The sequence below is a fragment of the Anguilla anguilla genome, chromosome 12 (genome assembly GCF_013347855.1).
Source record: "Anguilla anguilla isolate fAngAng1 chromosome 12, fAngAng1.pri, whole genome shotgun sequence".
NCBI lineage: Eukaryota > Metazoa > Chordata > Actinopteri > Anguilliformes > Anguillidae > Anguilla > Anguilla anguilla.
Window position 1 is genome coordinate 3,451,498 of NC_049212.1, and position 19,589 is coordinate 3,471,086.

General features: G+C 43.4%; 2 protein-coding genes and 1 pseudogene across 2 annotated transcripts; all 3 read right to left on the reverse strand.

The window, feature by feature from the left end:
• Positions 1–2,306: 2,306 nt before the first annotated feature.
• On the reverse strand, positions 2,307–6,759 carry LOC118209977 (annotated as a pseudogene).
• Positions 6,760–7,526: 767 nt separating this feature from the next.
• On the reverse strand, positions 7,527–8,282 carry LOC118209980 (golgin subfamily A member 6-like protein 6). The gene has a single exon (XM_035385738.1). It carries the CDS (start codon positions 8,279–8,281, stop codon positions 7,547–7,549), a length of 735 nt encoding a protein of 244 aa, XP_035241629.1. The 5' UTR covers position 8,282; the 3' UTR covers positions 7,527–7,546.
• A 1,822-nt stretch (positions 8,283–10,104) lies between these two features.
• On the reverse strand, positions 10,105–14,992 carry LOC118209979 (interleukin-6 receptor subunit beta-like). Its single transcript, XM_035385737.1, has 7 exons — positions 14,962–14,992; positions 14,453–14,767; positions 13,894–14,032; positions 13,108–13,271; positions 12,875–13,029; positions 12,159–12,318; positions 10,105–11,427 (listed from the first exon to the last, which is right to left on the reverse strand). The coding sequence occupies exons 1-7, from the start codon at positions 14,975–14,977 to the stop codon at positions 11,414–11,416; spliced, it is 963 nt and encodes a 320-aa protein (XP_035241628.1). The 5' UTR covers positions 14,978–14,992; the 3' UTR covers positions 10,105–11,413.
• Between the last annotated feature and the right edge of the window lie 4,597 nt (positions 14,993–19,589).

The following is a 19,589-nucleotide window of genomic DNA, read 5'->3' on the forward strand; positions in this document are numbered from 1 at the left end:
GAAGTTATGGACACTCATGGCTGCCTTGGAAATCATTGGTTTAAACCGAAAGGCACATTCCCAATAACAAATACAGGCACAGCATTTGAAACAGCCCGCTATAAAAGGCTGTCAGCCCAACATGGGGCTCTAACCCACAACCCTCAGATTAAAAGTCTCTAATAAACATAATCACTGCTTAATTCAGTGAGAGCAAATATGAACACATTCAGTCCCTATGGCTGAACAAAGGATGACATGTTGGCTAAGGCAAATGAACATGAACATGTTCACCGACAAAGTACATAACCAAATGATTTTGTACGGACCTGACTATGGTACCAGCAGAACTGTTTCGTAGGACGTCCCTTAAATGCAAGCCTGAGCAAGCCTTCCACGTTTCACAGTTCCCTCTGTTTGCCCAAATATGGTCTGGACAGGAACAGGCGCGTAACACCCTGCTGCACCCCTGAGAGACCCATCCTACTCCTCCAGGAATAGAGAAACTGCATAATATACTCCTGGTGATCTAGTCATAGTAATAAGATGTTTTTTTATGACAGTGTGTGATCTTATGATTGTACCTGTTATTTCTGTCTATGTGTATTTCTCTCCTCTGTGATCCAGGCACTTATGCAGGCATGCTTATCTATATATAAATATACTTTAATTTCCAGTCCATATATACTTGTAAAAAGATCCCACTGGCACCCCGGCATCAGGGGAGAACCTGCATAAGACTAGTACCTACGTTACAGAGTGAAAGAAGGCATTTTAAGTAATGCATGTGCATGCAAATACTGGGGATGATATGATAAATGTGGTGGACTGTGAATAAATAGCAACTGAAATGCAGCAGATACTGTATGTTTTACATAGACAAGCACACTGAGCAGTTATGAGATGGTAAAAGGATGTTAAGATCACAACATGAAAACAGACCATGCCTGTTGACACCATGTCCTGGGTTCTCAGTCCTCCAGGCCAAGGGGTGTTGCTAGGTTGCAAGACTGTCCTGTGAGCAGGAGGCGACTGTGGTCCTGTTATATTGTCTTTCCAGCCTGTGCGATTTACGTCTGCATTGATGTGCAAGCAATGGAATTATTAGAGTCCAGAGTAAAAAAAAGAAAGGTGCAATTTGCTTTAAAATGTCAAACTTACAGTGTCAGACACACACACACACAAACACATGCACACACACACACACACACACACACACACACACACGCAGGCATACACACTGGCACACAAACACACCCAATGTGAATACTGTCCCATACTATCCCATAGGAATGAATGCTCTGCAAATCCAACAGACTTCTGGTTTTAGTTTAATGGATGCAAACTAGCAACGTTGTTCACTTAAACTGAATTACATCCTAATTTTGCAGTCACATTGCATCTCTAGTATGTGCATTATTATTTACCCGTATGAAAATGTTGATGTTTCATTTTCTATCAGAAATAGACCAACGTGAGGATGATGAAGGAGAACATGAGGGTGGGGAACCTTCCGCCAAACATGAAAAACCATGTCCTGACGGACATACCATGTGACAACTCTTCCCATTCCTCTCAAATTTTACTTTTCACGTGCATTCTGTTGTCATTATCACTTTATCACTCAACATCTGTGCCTGACCTCACTAATTCTCTTGCGGCTGAATGGAAGCAAATCCCTGCAACCATGTTCCAATATCTAGTGGAAAGCCATCCCAGAAGAGTGGTAGTCAGCAAAGGGGGGACCAGCTTATTAATGCCCATGGTTTTGGAATGATGTTCAACAAGCACATATGGGTGTGATATATTCGGGTGTCCACATACTTTTGGCCATGTAGTGTATTTAGCGAGCTAATTATCAAAATGTTATTGCTAGCTAGCAGTTCTTTTGATATTTCATTATTAAAATTCCCTAACTAGCCATCTCCCATGTTGTTAATTCTTATTAAAATACTGAGCCATAGCAAATGAGCTTTTCCAGTATTATACCATGTTACATTCATTCAGCTGGCGGGCTATCTCAGCCTGGCTGGCATTACACTATGATCACAAAAGCTTCCATTACACTCTATTTTTCATTTACACAGCTAGCAGGCTAGCTTGCTATGCTTTGGCCATTTCATTAAAAGTGCAGTGTGATACTATGCTACATAGCTGTTCCACCATTTTATGTTTCCAGCCAATAAGGTTGAGTTTGTAGGCTGTGACATCACCAGACATGTCTACTGAGCAAAATGCTGAGATTAGCTCCTCTGGAAATGCATGTGGTTGTATAAATGGCACAGCCATCAAAAAACAAAAAACAAAAACAAAAGTAAACAGAAATTGATTTTAATTAGATCTTATAAGATTTCTTAAATACAGGCATATTCATCAGAGTAATATTCAACACTGTACTAGTAAAATCATTTGGGATGGTTCTTTAAAGGAGAAAGCTTTTTTTTTTTTTTGTGGTGGGGGCATGGTAGGGGATGAAGGGGTCATTACTGTTAAAACAGCCAGTATGGGCATCACAAAAAAACAAAAAACAAAAACAAAAACAAAAGAAAACCAGAAAAAATATCATTGTTTTGCAATATATTTTGATTAGATTATATAAGATATCTTAAATACATACATATTCATCAAAGTAATATTCAACACTGTACTAATAAAATATATTTTTTGTGTTTTGTCATGCGGTGGGGGTATGGTAGGGGGAGGAGGGGGGTCAGTGCTGTTAAACAGCCAGTGCGGGCTCAGAACTTAAAGTCTGCTTCAGCCATGTCGATAGCCCAGGCAAACTTCTCTCTCTGGCTTTTGTTGTAGATTTTGTCCATGGGCACATTCATGTTCATGCACCTGGAGAGAGACAGAGAGAGAGAGAGAGAGAGAGAGTAGAAGATTAAACAGCCAGGCATGAATTCACCAGACACAGTCCACACACATTCACCCCTCTGCACTGTACAATTTAGATAGTTCAGAGAAAAAGGTGATGACTTCTGATTTTTATTCAAAATGTTTCCAGCATGGTGTGTGTGTGGCGTGTGTGAGTGAGTGTGCGTGTGTGTGTGCGCTCATCAGGCGAGGGTGAGGTGGGGGTCCAGGTAGTTGAGTTTGGATGTTCCTAGGGCGATCTGTTTGCCCTCCTCTCTGTCTGTGGTCTGAATGTTCAAATTCAGTAACTGGTCCTCAAGGCGACGAGTGGCTTTCTGCTTTTTCTCAACGTCACTGAAACACACACGCACATTAAATTACACACACACACACACACACACATGAATGCACACATGCACGCACGCACGTACACACACACACACACACACACTCACACACACACACTTGTGAGGGAATAATGCACATGTGCAGCCCTTGGCCTTTCATTTGGCCAGTTTCAGCTGTCTTGGCCTGGGCCAGCTCCTGTGTCTTACTGTTGATCTGCAAGAGCAGGAAAGAGAACATGGGAGCAAGAACAAGACACCGTCTTCATTCCTCCTCCCTCTATCCTTCCCCTCAATCTGTGCTCTACACCTCTTTTTCCTCCGTTAATCATATTCCCAGTGCTTATGGCTCCGCCCCCTTGTGTACCTTGGTCTGCAGGCTGGCCATAGACCGCTCAAAGCTCTTTGGCTCCGCCCGTTGGTGGTTACAGAGAACTGCAACTACGCAGTTTGCCCTGTTGTAGGCCCGCAGCTTCTCAGCTTGGCCATCTGATTCTATCAAGAGAGAGAGAGAGAGAGGGGGGGGGGGGGGGGGGGGTGGGGTGGGGTTTGACTGTGATTAGGAGTGACTTTATTAGATGCACAGGTTTATATAATTGGATGTCGGTATGATTACATAACTCATATATGGTGCTTAATACTGTAGGGATGGGACAGGTAACAGGTAAGTGTACAGGTGTGTTAGATGGAGCAGAGGTGTAGATACTCACTGCAGGACAGTTCTGCCAGTCTTTTCTGCAGGGTTATGGAGGCGTTGTAGGTGCGAAACACTTTGGCGGTCAGACCAGGCATCAGAGAACTGAGATACTTATTCAGAGTGGACGTCTGAGCAGGGATGAGAGAGTGGGAGTTATAGACACACACACACACACACAAAGAGATTCTCCATTCAGCTATAGATTTTTATAGACCTGGAGCACAAAACAACAGGACAGTGCATCGGAACCATTCCAGATAAACATAAACAAGAAACGTAAACGCAGCGCTGAGGAAACATTGAGGAAGCGTTCAGGCCGATGTCTAAACTCACCCTCTTGACGACGGGCACTCGGCTGCAGTAGCAGATGGAGTCTTTTCCCGGGAAGTCAAACTCCACCACGTACTCGTCCTCGCCCAGGTGCCTGTGCAGAGTGAGGTGCTCCACACGGAGGGAGCAGCAGCCCACCGTGTCCGCTGTCTCCCCGCCACCTTCTCGTTCCCCGCCCTCAGGGCCAGCTGCGGCGGCAAATCGAATCTCCGTTCGTTTCGTGATTCGGTCGTAACGATAACGCATTGGACCTTAGCATCTCAAACTGAAGGGTGGCAGTCGTTTCCACGTCACACCTTCAGGCCATGTGCTCAGCCAATGACAGCAGAGACCTGTCTCAGACAGGAAGTCCCGCCCTCCACTCACCTTATCGATGAAGTAGAGAGCAGTGGCTCTCTGCCGTATCAGCATCTCTTTGGAATCCATGTCCTGGTAGTACTGGGACCGGATCTGGTCCACGTAGGAGCTCAGTCTCCGGGCCACCTCGTACTTCTCCCAGTCTTTCTCACCCTGGGCGGACAGTGCAAAAGGTTTACTTTGCCTGCTGTTGCATCACTTACTGGTCTATACTGGTCATATCTAGTGTGGTTTCTGTAGCAAACCGTTACTGCCTTGTGTGGGTTGGGTCCAACGTGTACCTTAAGCTTGGAGCTGGCATGAAGTGTGATATATTCGCAGGAGCTGTGCATGTTCTCTGTCCAGCTGGCCAGCCATGTAATGATGTTGTCATGGCGAACTTCCTTCCACCTGTGACCAGCAGGGGGCTCTGGGATTATGGATTATCTGTGGGGAGGGTGAGGGTGGTGTTTTCCTTATTCTACCAACATGCCCTCACTCCAGGCATGCATCACACATACCAACATACCCTCACTCCCAGAATGCATCACATTTAGGAACATGCCCTAACTCCCAGCATGCATCACACGTACCAACATGCACTCACTCCCAGAATGTATCACACGTACCAACATGCCCTCACTTCCAGAATGTATCACACGTACCAACATGCCCTCACTCCCAGAATGTATCACATTTAGCAACATGCACTCACTCCCAGAATGTATCACATTTAGCAACATGCCTCTAACTCCCAGCAGGCTTTACTCCCACCATGCCTCTAGCTCCCAGCATGCCTCTTACTTGCTGCAGTTGATGATGACATCCTCAGGCTGAATCCTCCTCTTCGGCATGCCGTTTGGGGTGGTCCCCTCGGCCACGGAACAGGCCTGGGGCCTCAATCTGGAAGTTTCCAATGCGCTCTGGTCCAGAGTGCAGTAGCCATACTCTTCAGTAAGCCTCTCATTGGCCGCTTTGATGGCCTGAAAACACACAAGTAGTAACAAGTGAACACTGGGAGCAGGTGGGTCAGGTAGAGAGGAAAAGGAAATACTGAAGAATGACCCGAGCTGTCAGACTTAACCCCGCCCACCTGGTGATGATGCCACGCCTACCTGTTTCTCCTCCTTGCACATGTTGGGCCTCCACCCTCCTCTTATGCAGGTTGAACAGCTCCCCAAAATCATACTTATCCAGGTCAATTATCAACATGCTCTCCTCTGGAGTCATCTCCTGTTCAGAGAAACATAACCAAGGAACCGATTAACAAAGGGCTGAACAAATCATCCCACCAAAATCAATTAAACACGGACAGCCAAGCCTCCATCACCCCCCCCCCCCAACCCCCTTCTCCCCCCATTTCTCACCTTTCTCCAGTCTGTAAGAAAGTTGTTACGGATAACCTCTTTGGCAGTGTACTCATGGTCCAGCATCTGAGCGTAGAAGAAGGCCACTTCCTCTGCATGGGGATTCAGTTTCACTGCTCACCCTGAGGCCAGAGCACACACACACACACACACACACACATACACACACACACACACACACACACACACATACACACACACACACACACACACACATACACACACACACACACACACACACACACACATACACACACACACACACACACACACACACACACATTTCCTCAGGTAACAACACACACTCATCTTTCCCTAGACATGCAAACATGCAAAGTCAAGTGGTTTCTAGCTACGTCTCCGTGCTCACCATCATAGTAGAAACTGACACCATCGGGAAGGGGCTGGCATTCTGCGATGAACAGCGGTCCCCTGTGTTCAAGGAACTTCCATTTGTACCTTCCTCTGTACCATCTCCGCTGCTGGTTTCCTTCTTCTTCCTTCATAATCTTAATGGGTCTCATGGGTTTACTGTCCTGTCCGGGCTTCTTTTTCAAAGACAGCAGGCAGCCTGGTGTCCTCCTGCTTCTGCTATGGTAAGAGCAAGAGTAAGCTGTTACATAGAGTTTCCCCCATTCTTGAATTCATCTTTCTGAGCTACGTGTGTGTGTGTCTGTACAGTGTGTGTGTGTGTGTGTGTGTATACACACCTTCATAGTATCAGCAAACTTGTTGCTCTCTTCCATGAGTCTCCATTTCTCCTTCAGATCCCCTTCTCCTGGCGGAGTCCTCCTTAAGCTCCTCTTGCAGGACCTCGCTCTTTCTTCTCTTCTTTGTTTTTGTCCCTTTTGGCTTCATATTCATAACCATAACTCATTCTGAAGCTCCGCCTCTTTTTTCTCCTGAATAATCTTAAAAAGGCCCACCTCTTTTTTCTCCTTGTCAGTCTCATGAAGCCCCACCTCTTTGCGCTTTTTCTTCTTCACCTTTTTTCGGAGCTCCACTTCTTTCTCCTTTTTCATCAGCTCATTGGACCCCACCTCATTTTTCTCTGCCTCTAGCAGGGAATTTTTAGTTTCTTTCTCTCCCTCCGGAAGCCCCACCTCTTTTTGTGCCTGAAGCTCCGCTTTTTTTTCTCTCTTGAATAATCTTTTTTCTCCTTGTCAATCTTGTGAAGCCCCGCCTCTTTTTGTGCCTTCTCAATAACCTCCTCCTGAAGCCCCACCTCTTTTTGTGCTTTTTTAATCTCCTCCCCTGAAACCCCGCCTCTTTTTTCTCCTTAATAACCTCCTTCTGAAGGCCCGCCTCTTTTCTCTCCTTAATCATTGTCATTTTTCTTCTTCTTTATCATCTCCATCAGAAGCTTTAGCTCTTTTTGCTCATTCTGAGTAATCTCCTCCTGAAGCTCTGCCTCTTTCTGTGCCACAGTAATCATCTCTGTCTGAATCCCCACCTCTTTCTTCTGCTGAATCACTTCCTTCAGAAGCTCTGCCTGTTTTGGCCCGTTCTTACCAATCAGCTCCTGAAGCTCCACTTCTTTCTGTGCCACAGTAATCATCTCCGTCTGAATCCCCACCTCTTTCTTCTGCTGAATCACTTCCTTCAGAAGCTCTGCCTGTTTGGCTCATTCTTACCAATCAGCTTCTGAAGCTCCGCCTCTTTGGGCCCTTTCTAATCTTCTGAAGGTCCGCCTCTTTTGGCTGTTTCTTATTGATCTCCTTCTGAAGGTCCGCCTCTTTTGGCTGTTTCTTAGAAATCTTCTGATGCTCCGCCTCTTTTAGCTCTTTTCGCTTTGCTTCTTTTTGCTTCTTAATTTTCACCAAATGCTTCTTTAAACCTGGGTCTTTCTCCTCTTCAGTGTCCTTTGTTTTCTTCTCAAGCAGGTCCTCATCCTCATTGCTTTTTCTCTTCTTAGTTTTTGATGAGGCCTTAGTGATCTTGCTCTGCAGCTCTGCCTCTTTGGGCCCTTTCTTAGCAATCTTCTGAAGGTCCACCAGTTTTGGTTGTTTCTTAGCAATCTTCTGAAGGTCCGCCACTTTTGGTTGTTTCTTAGCAATCTTCTGAAGGTCCGCCACTTTTGGTTGTTTCTTAGCAATCTTCTGAAGCTCCGCCTCTTTTAGCTCTTTTTGCTTTGCTTCTTTTTGGTTCTTAATTTTCATCAAATGCTTCCTTAGACCCGGGTCTTTCCCCTCTGCAGTATTCTTTGTTTTCTTCCTGAGCTCCTCCTCATCCTCATCACTCTTTCTCTTCTCATTTGTTGGCCCGGCGTCTTCCTCGCTCTGCTTTTTCAAAGCCAGCCTCCTCTTCATCTCTATCTTCCAGATTTTCCTAAGCCGCTTTCTCTCTTCTTCCTTAGTCCCCCTCTTCACCATCCCTGGCCCCGCCTGTCACTCTCCCTGCATCCTCCTTTTTTATCCTCCATCTCAATCTCCTCTTTTTTTGGGCTAGCCTCACCCTCCACCTTTTCCCCCTCCCTTTTTTTTAATCACCCTTCTCCTCCACTCTCTTCTTTTCCATGTCCCCCCCTTCTTTCTCTCCCCTTCCACCTCTCCATCCTCGCCTTTTCCTTTCTTTTTCGGGCTGAGGGGTGAGATTAGCTGTTGGCTTCATACCAGCTAACAGTGTCTAAACATATTGTTGAAGAGCAGCCCTAAGTGGAGACTAAATTAGGCTACTGCTGATTGACCAGAAGAAGGACTGTTCAAGTTTTAATGAATTTGACTGAACTGAATTTTATTTCAAATCACTTATTTGCACTTAACCTGCTATATTGCTTATCTATGCAATAGCCTCAAATAGGACAGAAGGATTGCAGGAGCAGCCAGGCTATCTGATTACCGCGTATATAAGGCGAAAGACTTTCCATTGCTTCGACTTGGGAAGTGTTTATCAACCGTTGTACATTCAATTGTGAAACTCAAAATGTCGTGTATAAAATTAAAATACAGGGGAAAAAAATTATACGGTTTTGTTAACTTGAGCGGTTGGCAAGTTCCTAGCCGTCGAAGCCATTTTTCTTTCTGCATTCACACATTCTCGTATTTTACTGCCAGTTCTGAGATATCCCAATACAAGTTTGTAGTCCTAATACCCGGAAATAAGTTTGCGTTTTTGAGCCGTCGAGATTCCAATGCTTTCTCCCAATAGGGATTTCGTTTTCTGCTGAAAATAAGGTATGTGGTTAACGTAAACCGTAAGCGTTTCAGGATTTGTATCTCCATTAATATCTCAACAGTGGGTTTCGAAGCTGCAATGTGCTTTTAAACTAAGTTTTTACAACAACGGTCGCTTTCTGGCAGCTGTCTAAAAAACGAAATCCTTATGGGGGAAAAGCATTGGAAATATGCCGAGGGAACCCATGGCGAAAGAAGCGTCCCCGTTTGGCCTACAAAAAGACGTAATCACTGTAACATTATATCCATGTTCCCGTTAGCCTGGTGAAGTGATGGAACAGGCATTCCTTATTTGGGTGTATAATTACGTCACGCTTCAGTGGTCTATTTCGGCCACTCCCATATGACATGATGCGGCGTAAATACCGTAGTTTACTAGTGTGGTTTTTTGAACACAACCTGTGTTCTAACTACAAACGTTTCGTCTGATGACATCTCCCTGCATTCTACACCTCCCCACTGTGACATCACAGAAGCTATGAATCTTTGGAATTATATGAAGCCTGAAAGTTCATGTTCAAATAATGTTGATAGTCAATAGCCCAGTTTTTGCTCCTCACCCCAAATGAAGATTGAGCACTGTTAGCTATAGTATGTTATACATGTGGAATAGCTGGCCTTTACATTGGAGGGTAATTGAATTGACACAGTAATGGCAACATGCAGAAATACAATATTATTATTATTATTATTATTATTATTATTATTATTATTATTAATACAAACATTTCATGTATTATTATATTTAATTGGCATGTACTCTTTCACAGAGAGACTGGCTGTTAGTGTTATGATTTGTCATTGTCACAGAGATAGATCTCATCTAATCTTTTAGAAATTAGTTATATTTACAGCTAAATCAGTTCTGATGAATTAATAAAAGCTTGGACACACTGTTCAAGGTGAAGCCGAAGGGTTATACTCACAGAGAAGGAGGCCACGGTCCCAGAAAATCAACAAGTACAAGTTTTGATGCCATTATCCTCCTTTTTCTTGAAATAAAATACTCGTGACTATAAAAGCAGTTACCAACAGTGTGTAAAATGTCCAATCTGACAATCAGTTGATAATAGTTAGCATTTTATCACATCTTCCACTGTGACATAATAGAGATAAACAATACTGAACATTCTAACCTACTTGAACATTCTATTTCTTTATGGTTTTCTTGTCAGAATTTCTACTGTTTTCAGGCCTGTACTTTGTAACATCAATTTGTTTAATGGTTTTCAACATGAAAGCTAATACGCATATACAATAATGCCAAACATAAATACATCTCTAAACACATACAGCACATGCAAAAATATTTCTTCCTAAAATTATATTAAAGGAATATATTGTCAATGGCATGCTGAAGCAAAAACTATTCCGTGTTTGAAAGAAACTCAATAAGCATGGTTCCAAAGCAATACTACCCCTTGGTTTCTACATTTCTGTGACCTGTCCTGGACTTCTTCATCTTGCCATTTCAAATGGATGTAGTCTTAACATTCACACAACAGTGATGCCAAGAAACAAGTGGCTAACTCAGTCAGTTAATATCAATAATTGTGTAGGCATACAATTTCTGGTAAATGCTAAATATGGGATGGTATATATATATATATATATATATATATATATATATATATATATATATATATATATATATAGACACACATATATATGTGATAATTAGAGCACAAAGCTGATTCTGTTTCCTAAAACTTGTTTTTGTTCCTAGATGATTTCAACAAAGTAACTCTGTCTATGAAAAGGGGCCAGGAATTCACAGATTACATCAACGCCTCCTTCATAGACGTAAGCACCCATCCACAGCCCTAATAAGCCATGCTGGCTTTCACTGCATGTACAGTACCAGGCGTTCACCGGTCTGCTTGGTGAAGTTCATTTCCTGGTTTGTGCTCGGAACGTCCCACTGGACACTAGGCCCTCATTTTATTCTGGAAAAGTCATTGCATTTCTTTTTCAAGGAACTTTAGTCTTTCAAGCCCCCTACTGACATGTAAACTAGAAATGTTAGAAGTGAGAGGAGAACTGTGACATTTCTCTGTAAAAACTGCAGTTTAACTGAAAGTGTGAGCAGGAAGTGCGTGGAGATGACATAAGATGTGTGTGGAGAGCTCATACGAGGTTATAACGTGGTATAGGCGGTGTGGCTCTGAGTTGTGTAACTGTGCTGCTGTGTAACTCTGTGCTCATGATGCTGTGCTGGTCTTGAGCAGGGCCACAGGCAGAAGGATCACTACATGGCCACGCAGGGCCCCCTGGCCCAGACGGTGGAGGACTTCTGGAGGATGGTGTGGGAGTGGAGGTGCCACTCTGTCGTCATGCTGACCGAGCTGCAGGAGAGGGAGCAGGTGGGTGAGCCGGGCTGCGGACAGAGCCTCTTCATAAAAATGATAAGAGAATAAGCGCATAGCCATAGTAACGCACACAGGCCGCAGCTATTTATAGCGTCTAACGGCAAACGTTTCTCTTAAGAAACAGGAAGCGGACATGCTAAGTGCACATTTTATGGCGCGAACAGTTTTGGGATGACAAACGTGCAGTTCAATGCTCCTTGCTCTCGCGACTTTTTATTGGGTGAATGGCATAAGTACGTTTACGACGTGCTTTTCTGACCCTGACGCACCCACGTCAAACTCAACAGTCGAAGTGGCCTTGCCCTTTTTAAAACGTAACGGCAGACAGTCAGCTAGCCTCGAGTTCGTTCTGCAATCGTTCGTTCAGGCTGATGGGCTTTTCCGCACCGGACTGTCAATCACATTGTAAAAAATCACAGAACCTCTCAACTCTATGGTTTTGGCTCCAAATCGACAACATGGCCGCGCCCGCCACTGAGCTTCAAAACGTGTTTTACAGACCCACGGAGAGGCAATGGGTGACGTCACAGTAGCTTTGTCCATATTTTTTACAGTCTCTGGTCTCAACGCTCGCTAAAGGCATGGCGACGCTAAGAGCAGGCGCAGTTGCGCAGCGGCGATCGGCTGGGAGCGCGCGGTCGGGAAGCGAGGCGGCGGGCGCTCTGCCTGAGCCGTGCGAGCCGTGCTCTGCTCTGGCGGGGACGTACTGGCTTCCGGCGTGCGCGTGCTGACATTCCGGCTCCACTCGCTCCAGTAGCCGTGGCCTTCCTCGTGCATGCACCGCACCTGCACCACGTAGTCCGTGTAGGGCTCCAGGTACTGCAGTCTAAAAGACTTTCTGCCGCTTACCAAATCACTAGGAGGGACCTAGGACAGAAAATCAATACATTTAATGACAATCAAGAATATTTTCATATTTCATAGGAATACCCTTTATATTTATATATAAACAATCACATATTATTCCGGGCCATCCCAGAACTGTAGCTTTTTGCAGATTTGTCCTAAATATTTTGGGTAAAACCATCACAAAATGTAACTTATGACATGGGACACATTTTCAGCGAGATGAGCAATGATCATACGTACACATGATATAGCATCTGCAATAACCCAAGGAGGCCACACTCAATTTTATGAATAGCAACCTGTCAATTGCTGCTGGCTGATAGTAATATGGATTTTCCAGGACAGTCTACAATACCATGTGCTGGAACAAGTTTAACGAAGTTTAGGCTGAATGTAATGTATACTGAAAACTTGCTGAGTAATTGCGAGGCATGTGCATGTATTCAAAGTCCACTTGTTTCTCGTTAAAAGCTAACATATGCCTTTTGCTTTCGGTATGTGTGCACGTATGCAGTAATACCTATCCGATTATTTGTGGAAGAGAAACACGAGTGTGTATTTCCTGCATATCTACCTGCGACCACATGTGGGCCCCAGCTGGGCAGTAGCGGATGTTGTACTTGAGGGTGATGTAGACCTCTTCAATGGGGTGTTCCCAACGCACAAGCAGAGATGTGGGAAACCCCTCCTCAGAGACCACTTCCACATTCTTTGGGGGGTCGGTTTTCACTGCAGAACGGGACAGGCGTGATTAGCGGCGTGGGTACAGATAATGCTAAAACCAAAGCCGGGCCGACCGCAGTGTACCGATGTATTCTGAATCCAGGGTCACCGCATCCGATCGGACCTTCCCCAGCGGGTTCTCCACCTCCACGCTTATATTCAGCAACATGAACGTAGGGTAGATCCTGAAGACTACAGACCCCCTGTCTCTCCTGGCTGCAGCTCTGTATTTCTCTCCATTCACAATACTGAGGGGGGGAAAAAACGAATGACATCATCGTAATCAGAAAAGGATAATAGATATCTTCAGGTGCAATTCAAATAAACATTATTTATTTTTTCATATTAAAGAAACATGTTAAGAATATTAATCTGTATCTGTTCAAATGTAATCATTGGACATCTGTGAACATTAAGGAATAAGGACAGAGACAGTCTTTTGATCACCTTATACATGGTGTTCAGATACCCTCAAGGCCAACAGTACTGTTAGTCTATCTTTCTACCTGATTGGTTAACTGACTGATTGATGTCACAGACCGGGCAGACCATTCACTCACCTGAAGGCCCACCAGTCCCTGATTACAAGGAGAAGCATGAGAATCTGGCATCCACGGGCAAATTTGAGTATCCTTGTTGTAAAGTGCAAGGAGAAAGTCTAGACAATACCTTTTGTTTGCTACACATGCCTCAAGGCTACAATGACAGGACATCAGCGGTGAATCAAGCCTGTAAACTTTTAAGAAAAGAGCCCAGTTCCCCAGCCATTCTGCTACACTCCTGCCCACGTACTGTACAATACCAGTAGAGGTAAAAGTTCACATTGGTGTAAAGTTTTTGGAAGCATTGCATTTTTAAAGGAAAACGTACGTTTCGACAAGCAGTGTGTATGTGGTGTTGAGAATGGGGTCTCTCTCCCCAGGATTCCAAAAGCAGGTCATGATGGGGGAAAGACCCTTGCCAGACTGAAGCACGATGCATGACAAATTGTCTGGCTTTTCAGGGGGATCTGAAAAAAATTCATAGTGCAGCACATTTTAAGAATAATATGAAACATACTGAACAGTTTAATAATTTAATTACCATCAAAGAACAAGAGGACTACTGCCTGATACACACTAAATAATGTCAGTAGTCACTGCCCGACAGAATCCATTGCTTTTACAGCAACAAAACCATAATATCAAAAATAATATGGATATAAGAACATTCATAATATATGCCTGACATGCATATAGTTATGAATGCTTTTCAAGATGATTATAATCCTGGCAATTATTATTTTCTTTACATTACTAATTTCATAACTAACCAATCGAGTGAACATGTAGAATTTCTATGCACGTTCCACAACTTATACAAAGCATCACAGAGCACACCACACATCAGCACTTCATTGGGGAGGGGTAACTTTTACAGTGATACTTACACCCTACAGTGAAAAACAAGCAGTGCACATTCCTAATGCCCATGTTTGAGGGAGAGCGGGCTAAGACGTTGCACTTCAGAGGGTTCTCCAGCTCCCTGGTGACGTTGACGGTCACGCTGACGGTGGAGTCATTGATTCTGGTGTAGAGCTCCTCGGGCACCCGCGTGTTCCTAAACTCCCAGAATACGTCCTTGGCGGTGGCTCCTGTCTCTCTCATCCTGTCCTCAGACAAGACGCAGGTGGCGGTGAACGACTGGCCCAGTACCAACACTGGGGACTCGGGGTACGTTTTCCCACAGCAGAAGTTAATATGAGCTGCAGAAGTAAAGAACAGAAATCTGCTGCTTTTAACTTTTTCTCGATGGATGCAATGTAAAATATTTGGTTATTTTTTCCAGAAAAGCCTATTTTGTTTGTGTTCCCACTAAAGGCGCTATTCTACGCTTTTAGTAAATACCGCTAGCATGAGCACTTTATATTTCCCTTTCAGACATTTAAAACATACTCACCGGAGTGAGAGACCATGCACACCAGGACCAGGACCAGGAGCAGCAGTGCTATATGGGAAACGTCCATCTTGCTGGCAGTGTCACTGTCTGAGGGGAGATGCATGCATGTCAAGTCTTGAACACTAGCTGAGCCGCCAAAAGGAAAACGGAATAGACAGAGTGGATGAAAATCCACTCTGGCTTTGCTAACATTAAATCATGCTAGCAAAGCCGCATGTGAATACACAATAATTACAGGAATACGTTTCTATAACTCCACCCTCCTGAGTTCCAGGCAGACCCCTGGAACCCATCAATTCTGGTAAAGTGTGTTTTTTTTCCTCCAAAAGCCAATAATTGAAACAACATTTTCTTGAAAATGTTTTTATTCTCTCCATAGCCACTGGCCACAGCAGTAATGGGGAGTCCGGGGACAAAATGTAAAAGGTAGTAAAGAGATCAAAACTGTCAGGACCATATCCGTATTCTCTGAACAATGTGTCTACAATAAGATGTCAGAACAATGATTTAAAACTTCCCCTCATTCCCCCGTTTACAGGTGGTGGTGGTGGGGTTTGGCATACTCAGCAAAACAGCCAAAGTCTGTGCCAATTCAGTTGTGTAATACAGTATTATTCAAGTTCAAGGAAACAATTATATTCAGGAAGCTAATGTTTGAACCTTTATTCCAAATTGCTGGAACAGTTTCAAAGTGGAATAGTGGATAAGGACAGTGGGTTACAAGTTTCACAGTATGTTTGAAAGAGCATTTTGTTCTCCTGAATTAGTTTATTTTTTATATGAACTATTCCAGCACATTTTGATCAACTCGATTTACCGATGTATTTTTCTTTTTATTTCATCAGTAGGCTAACTACTGTAGGCTGATTATCTTCAAGGCTAGAAAATGTTCCATATAGTAACTGCTTTAAGTCATTGGGACGCTGTGGTTATATCTTCTTATGAGTGTTTTAAATAACCATGTTTAAACGAGCTTTTCTCAACCATAAAACATTACACCTATTAATATTGTGCCTCGACGTCAATATCTCAGTCTCGACACCCCATCGGACTAAAAATTTGCTATTTTTCATCGCACAGCCGATGACGACAATAGTCCGTTCAGGGCAGTGTGACACACGACGAGCTCATGATTCGTTGATACGACTGCCATTCTGCATAAACATGCGCGTCATTTTTTCGACCAGAATTCCCGTTAATCTCCTCCCATTAGCGTGAAATATTCCTTTCAGTGTGCTTGTTGCGTAATGTTCTGGGAACCGATAGGATAAACACAGAATTTGCCTGTATGTACGGAATGGGATATTATGATCGCCTGAAATGTTATCTTCATAAGTAAATTTAACGTATAACCCAATGAATTGAAACTTGTGTTGCGTTTTCAAAATGAAATATGTAGTTAACAATAAATAATTAAATGCACATTCATAGCTGTATCCGGATTACTACGAGTAGCCTACAGTTAAATATTTTAGGTTAATGTCTTTATGTGAACGTCAAATGATCAGATCCGCAGTTAGTTGTCAGTTGTCGGCGAAGAAACCAACCATGCTGTCAATAGCACAATGCCGCGCGTTTCCCGCCCCAACCATATATATGTCTATATACAGTGGGGTCCAAAAGTCTGAGACCACATTGAAAATCTCTAATATTTTCACGTAAACCTGGAAATAATCAGAGAGTTTGAGGATTCAGAAAAATTTAAAAACACAAGAAGTTATGACATGTAAAATGAAGAAGAAATATTTAAGATTCTGCACTATTTCTAGGTCAGCAATCAAATTTAAGCACATTTGTGGCATTGACCAACTTAATTGCTTTGTACAAAAGGTCAGATGTCCTTGAGTTGTATCCCTTCCATTGAAGCATGCATTCAGATGACACTGGTGGATTTGATCTACTCATCAGAGGCTCGTTCAAGTAACTCAATTTGCAGCCAGTGTTCACCTGTTATAAATATGGCTGTGCCTCAAGTTTCCAGCAAATCATTGCATACTAAGTAGCATTGTGATAGTGGGAAACATGGCATCAGAACTAAGTGAAAATGTCAGAAGTCAAATTGTTATTCTAAGCAAAGAGGGGCTTTCTCAGCGTCAAATCATGGCTAGACTAAAGGTTTCTAAGGGAGCAGTGCATGGAACTCTAAAACGCTTTGCAGAAACTGGATCAGTTGTATCCCAAAAACGATCAGGAAGACCAAAAGTGACCACACCATCAGAAGATCAATACATCAAGCTTAGTTCCCTGAGAGATAGAAAAGCAACTTCATCACAGATACAGAATTTGCTAAATAAAGAACGCAAGACTCCAATCAGCAAAAGTACTGTCAAAAGAAGGCTGTCTTGTAGTGGTCTCAGAGGACGAGTAGCAGTTTCTAAACCACTTCTCAGGAGGGGAAACAGGGCCAAACGCTTGAGGTGGGCTAAGAAATACCAGCATTTCACGGTGGATGACTGGAAAAAAGTCCTATTTACTGATGAATCCAAGTTTGAGATTTATGGCAGTAACAGAAGGGTGTATGTAAGGAGACGAACAGGAGAGAGAATGATAGCACAGTGTATCAAACCCACAGTGAAACATGGTGGTGGGAATATTCAAGTCTGGGGGTGTTTTGCCTACTCTGGAGTTGGGCACCTGCACCAAATTGACTACACCCTGACCAAGGAGAAGTACCACTCCATTCTTCAGAGACATGCTATACCCTCTGGTTTGCATCTTTGTGGAGAAGGATTCATACTGCAGCAGGATAATGACCCCAAACACACCTCAAAGCTTTGCAAGAACTACTTGAAGACAAAAGAAGACCAAGGAGTCCTGACTGTCATGGACTTTCCTCCACAGTCACCTGACCTCAACCCCATTGAACATTTATGGGGGCACTTGAAGACTGAGAAAGCCAAGCATTCTGTGACATCGCAAGAAGCTCTTTGGAACATTGTTAAATCATGCTGGGATAACATGGGTCATCAGGTTATGCACAAACTTGTGGAGTCCATGCCAGCTCGAGTGCATGCTGTCATTAAAGCAAAAGGGGGACGTACCAAATACTAAGGTATTCTGAAGTTCATGTACATTTTTCAACTTTTCACTCTAATTGTTAAGCTGATATTATCATTTGTAATGAAAGAATTAGTATTACATTCAACACAAATGCAAAATAGAAATATCTTGACTAGTGGTCTCAGACTTTTGGACCCCACTGTATATATATATATATGTATATGTACAACGATAACTCCCGGGAAAATAGCCTCCTAGTAGCGACGCATTGAAATGCGCGAGCGAATTGGAGGAAGTCCATCCTCCTTTTGTATACACACTCGACTCCAAGCGAAATTTGAAGATGAATCATTTAACTGGAATAGTGCTTCTGGGAAATCCCACTGCTTCACCTTGATCAACGCTGGACTATATGTGGTAGTCCAGTAGCCTATGCTAAAACAGTTCGCAATTTCGGCTACCAAGCCATTTGACTAGCTAGCTAACCCTAACCGGAAAATATTCCATCTGTCAAACGTGTTTGACGGCTTGTCAGTCGTGTACATTACGTAAATGTCTACCTGGGCTAGGTTGCACGAATGTGACAAAGCTAGAAGCTAGCAAGAAAATAATATTAATTAGAAATTCAATGTACATTATTTTTGTCTTTATGCAACAGGTGCAAAGTGCGTTGTCATATTTACACGCCTGTAGATCAGTTATTAAAATACTTGGTAGATTTGTTAAACACCGCTGACAGTGTTAATTTTTATTCGGTAGAAAGTGACTTGCGAACGATCGGTCAGCTAGCGTCACCCAGCAAGTGAACACCACAAACGACGATGGAGTAGCTAGTAGTAGCAGTTACTGGCTCATTAACTGACTGTGGCGAAAACCTATGACGATAACTTGCTCGGTTAACAGCAGGTCTACCAGACAGTTACACGAAAATGAGCCTTGTCAAATCACCAGTAGCCTACACATCTCTGATTGATTGACCATCATCAGTGTGGTCGATGTTCTTCCCCTGTGGTTCATATTGCTAATGCGTGAGCTAACCACGGATAGCCTACCTAGCTCACTGGCAAGCTGATACGCTAGCTAAGCATATTCGTTTTGCTGAGAAACATAAATTGAAGATAACTGAACATAATTGTATTATTAATGCCATACATATAACGTGATTACATGACACAGTACAGTCACGGATGGAAATTAAACTCCGTAAACATGTGATAATATATTTCAAAACAACGGCAGACAGTCAGCTAGCCTCAAGTTCGTTCTGCAATCGTTCGTTTAGGTTGATGGGCTTTTCCGCACCGGACTGTCAATCACATTGTAAAAATCACAAGACCGCTTAACTCTATGGTTTTGGCTCCAAATCGAGAACATGGCCGCGCCCGCCATTGAGCTTCAAAACGTGTTTTACAGACCCACGGAGAGGCAATGGGTGACGTCACAGTAGCTTTGTCCATATTTTTTACAGTCTCTGGTTCTAACTACAAACGTTTCGTCTGATGACATCTCCCTGCATTCTACACCTCCCCACTGTGACATCACAGAAGCTATGAATCTTTGGAATTATATGAAGCCTGAAAGTTCATGTTCAAATAATGTTGATAGTCAATAGCCCAGTTTTTGCTCCT

Coding starts and splice junctions, on each gene's coding strand:
- LOC118209980 (XM_035385738.1), bottom strand. CDS start 8,281: ATGGTGAAGAGGGGGACTAAGGAAGAAGAGAGAAAGCGGCTTAGGAAA.
- LOC118209979 (XM_035385737.1), bottom strand. Junction 13,272..13,893: donor TACACACTGCTTGTCGAAAC/GTACGTTTTCCT, acceptor TCCCCCCCTCAG/TATTGTGAATGGAGAGAAAT. Junction 12,319..12,874: donor GGGCCCACATGTGGTCGCAG/GTAGATATGCAG, acceptor TTTCTGTCCTAG/GTCCCTCCTAGTGATTTGGT.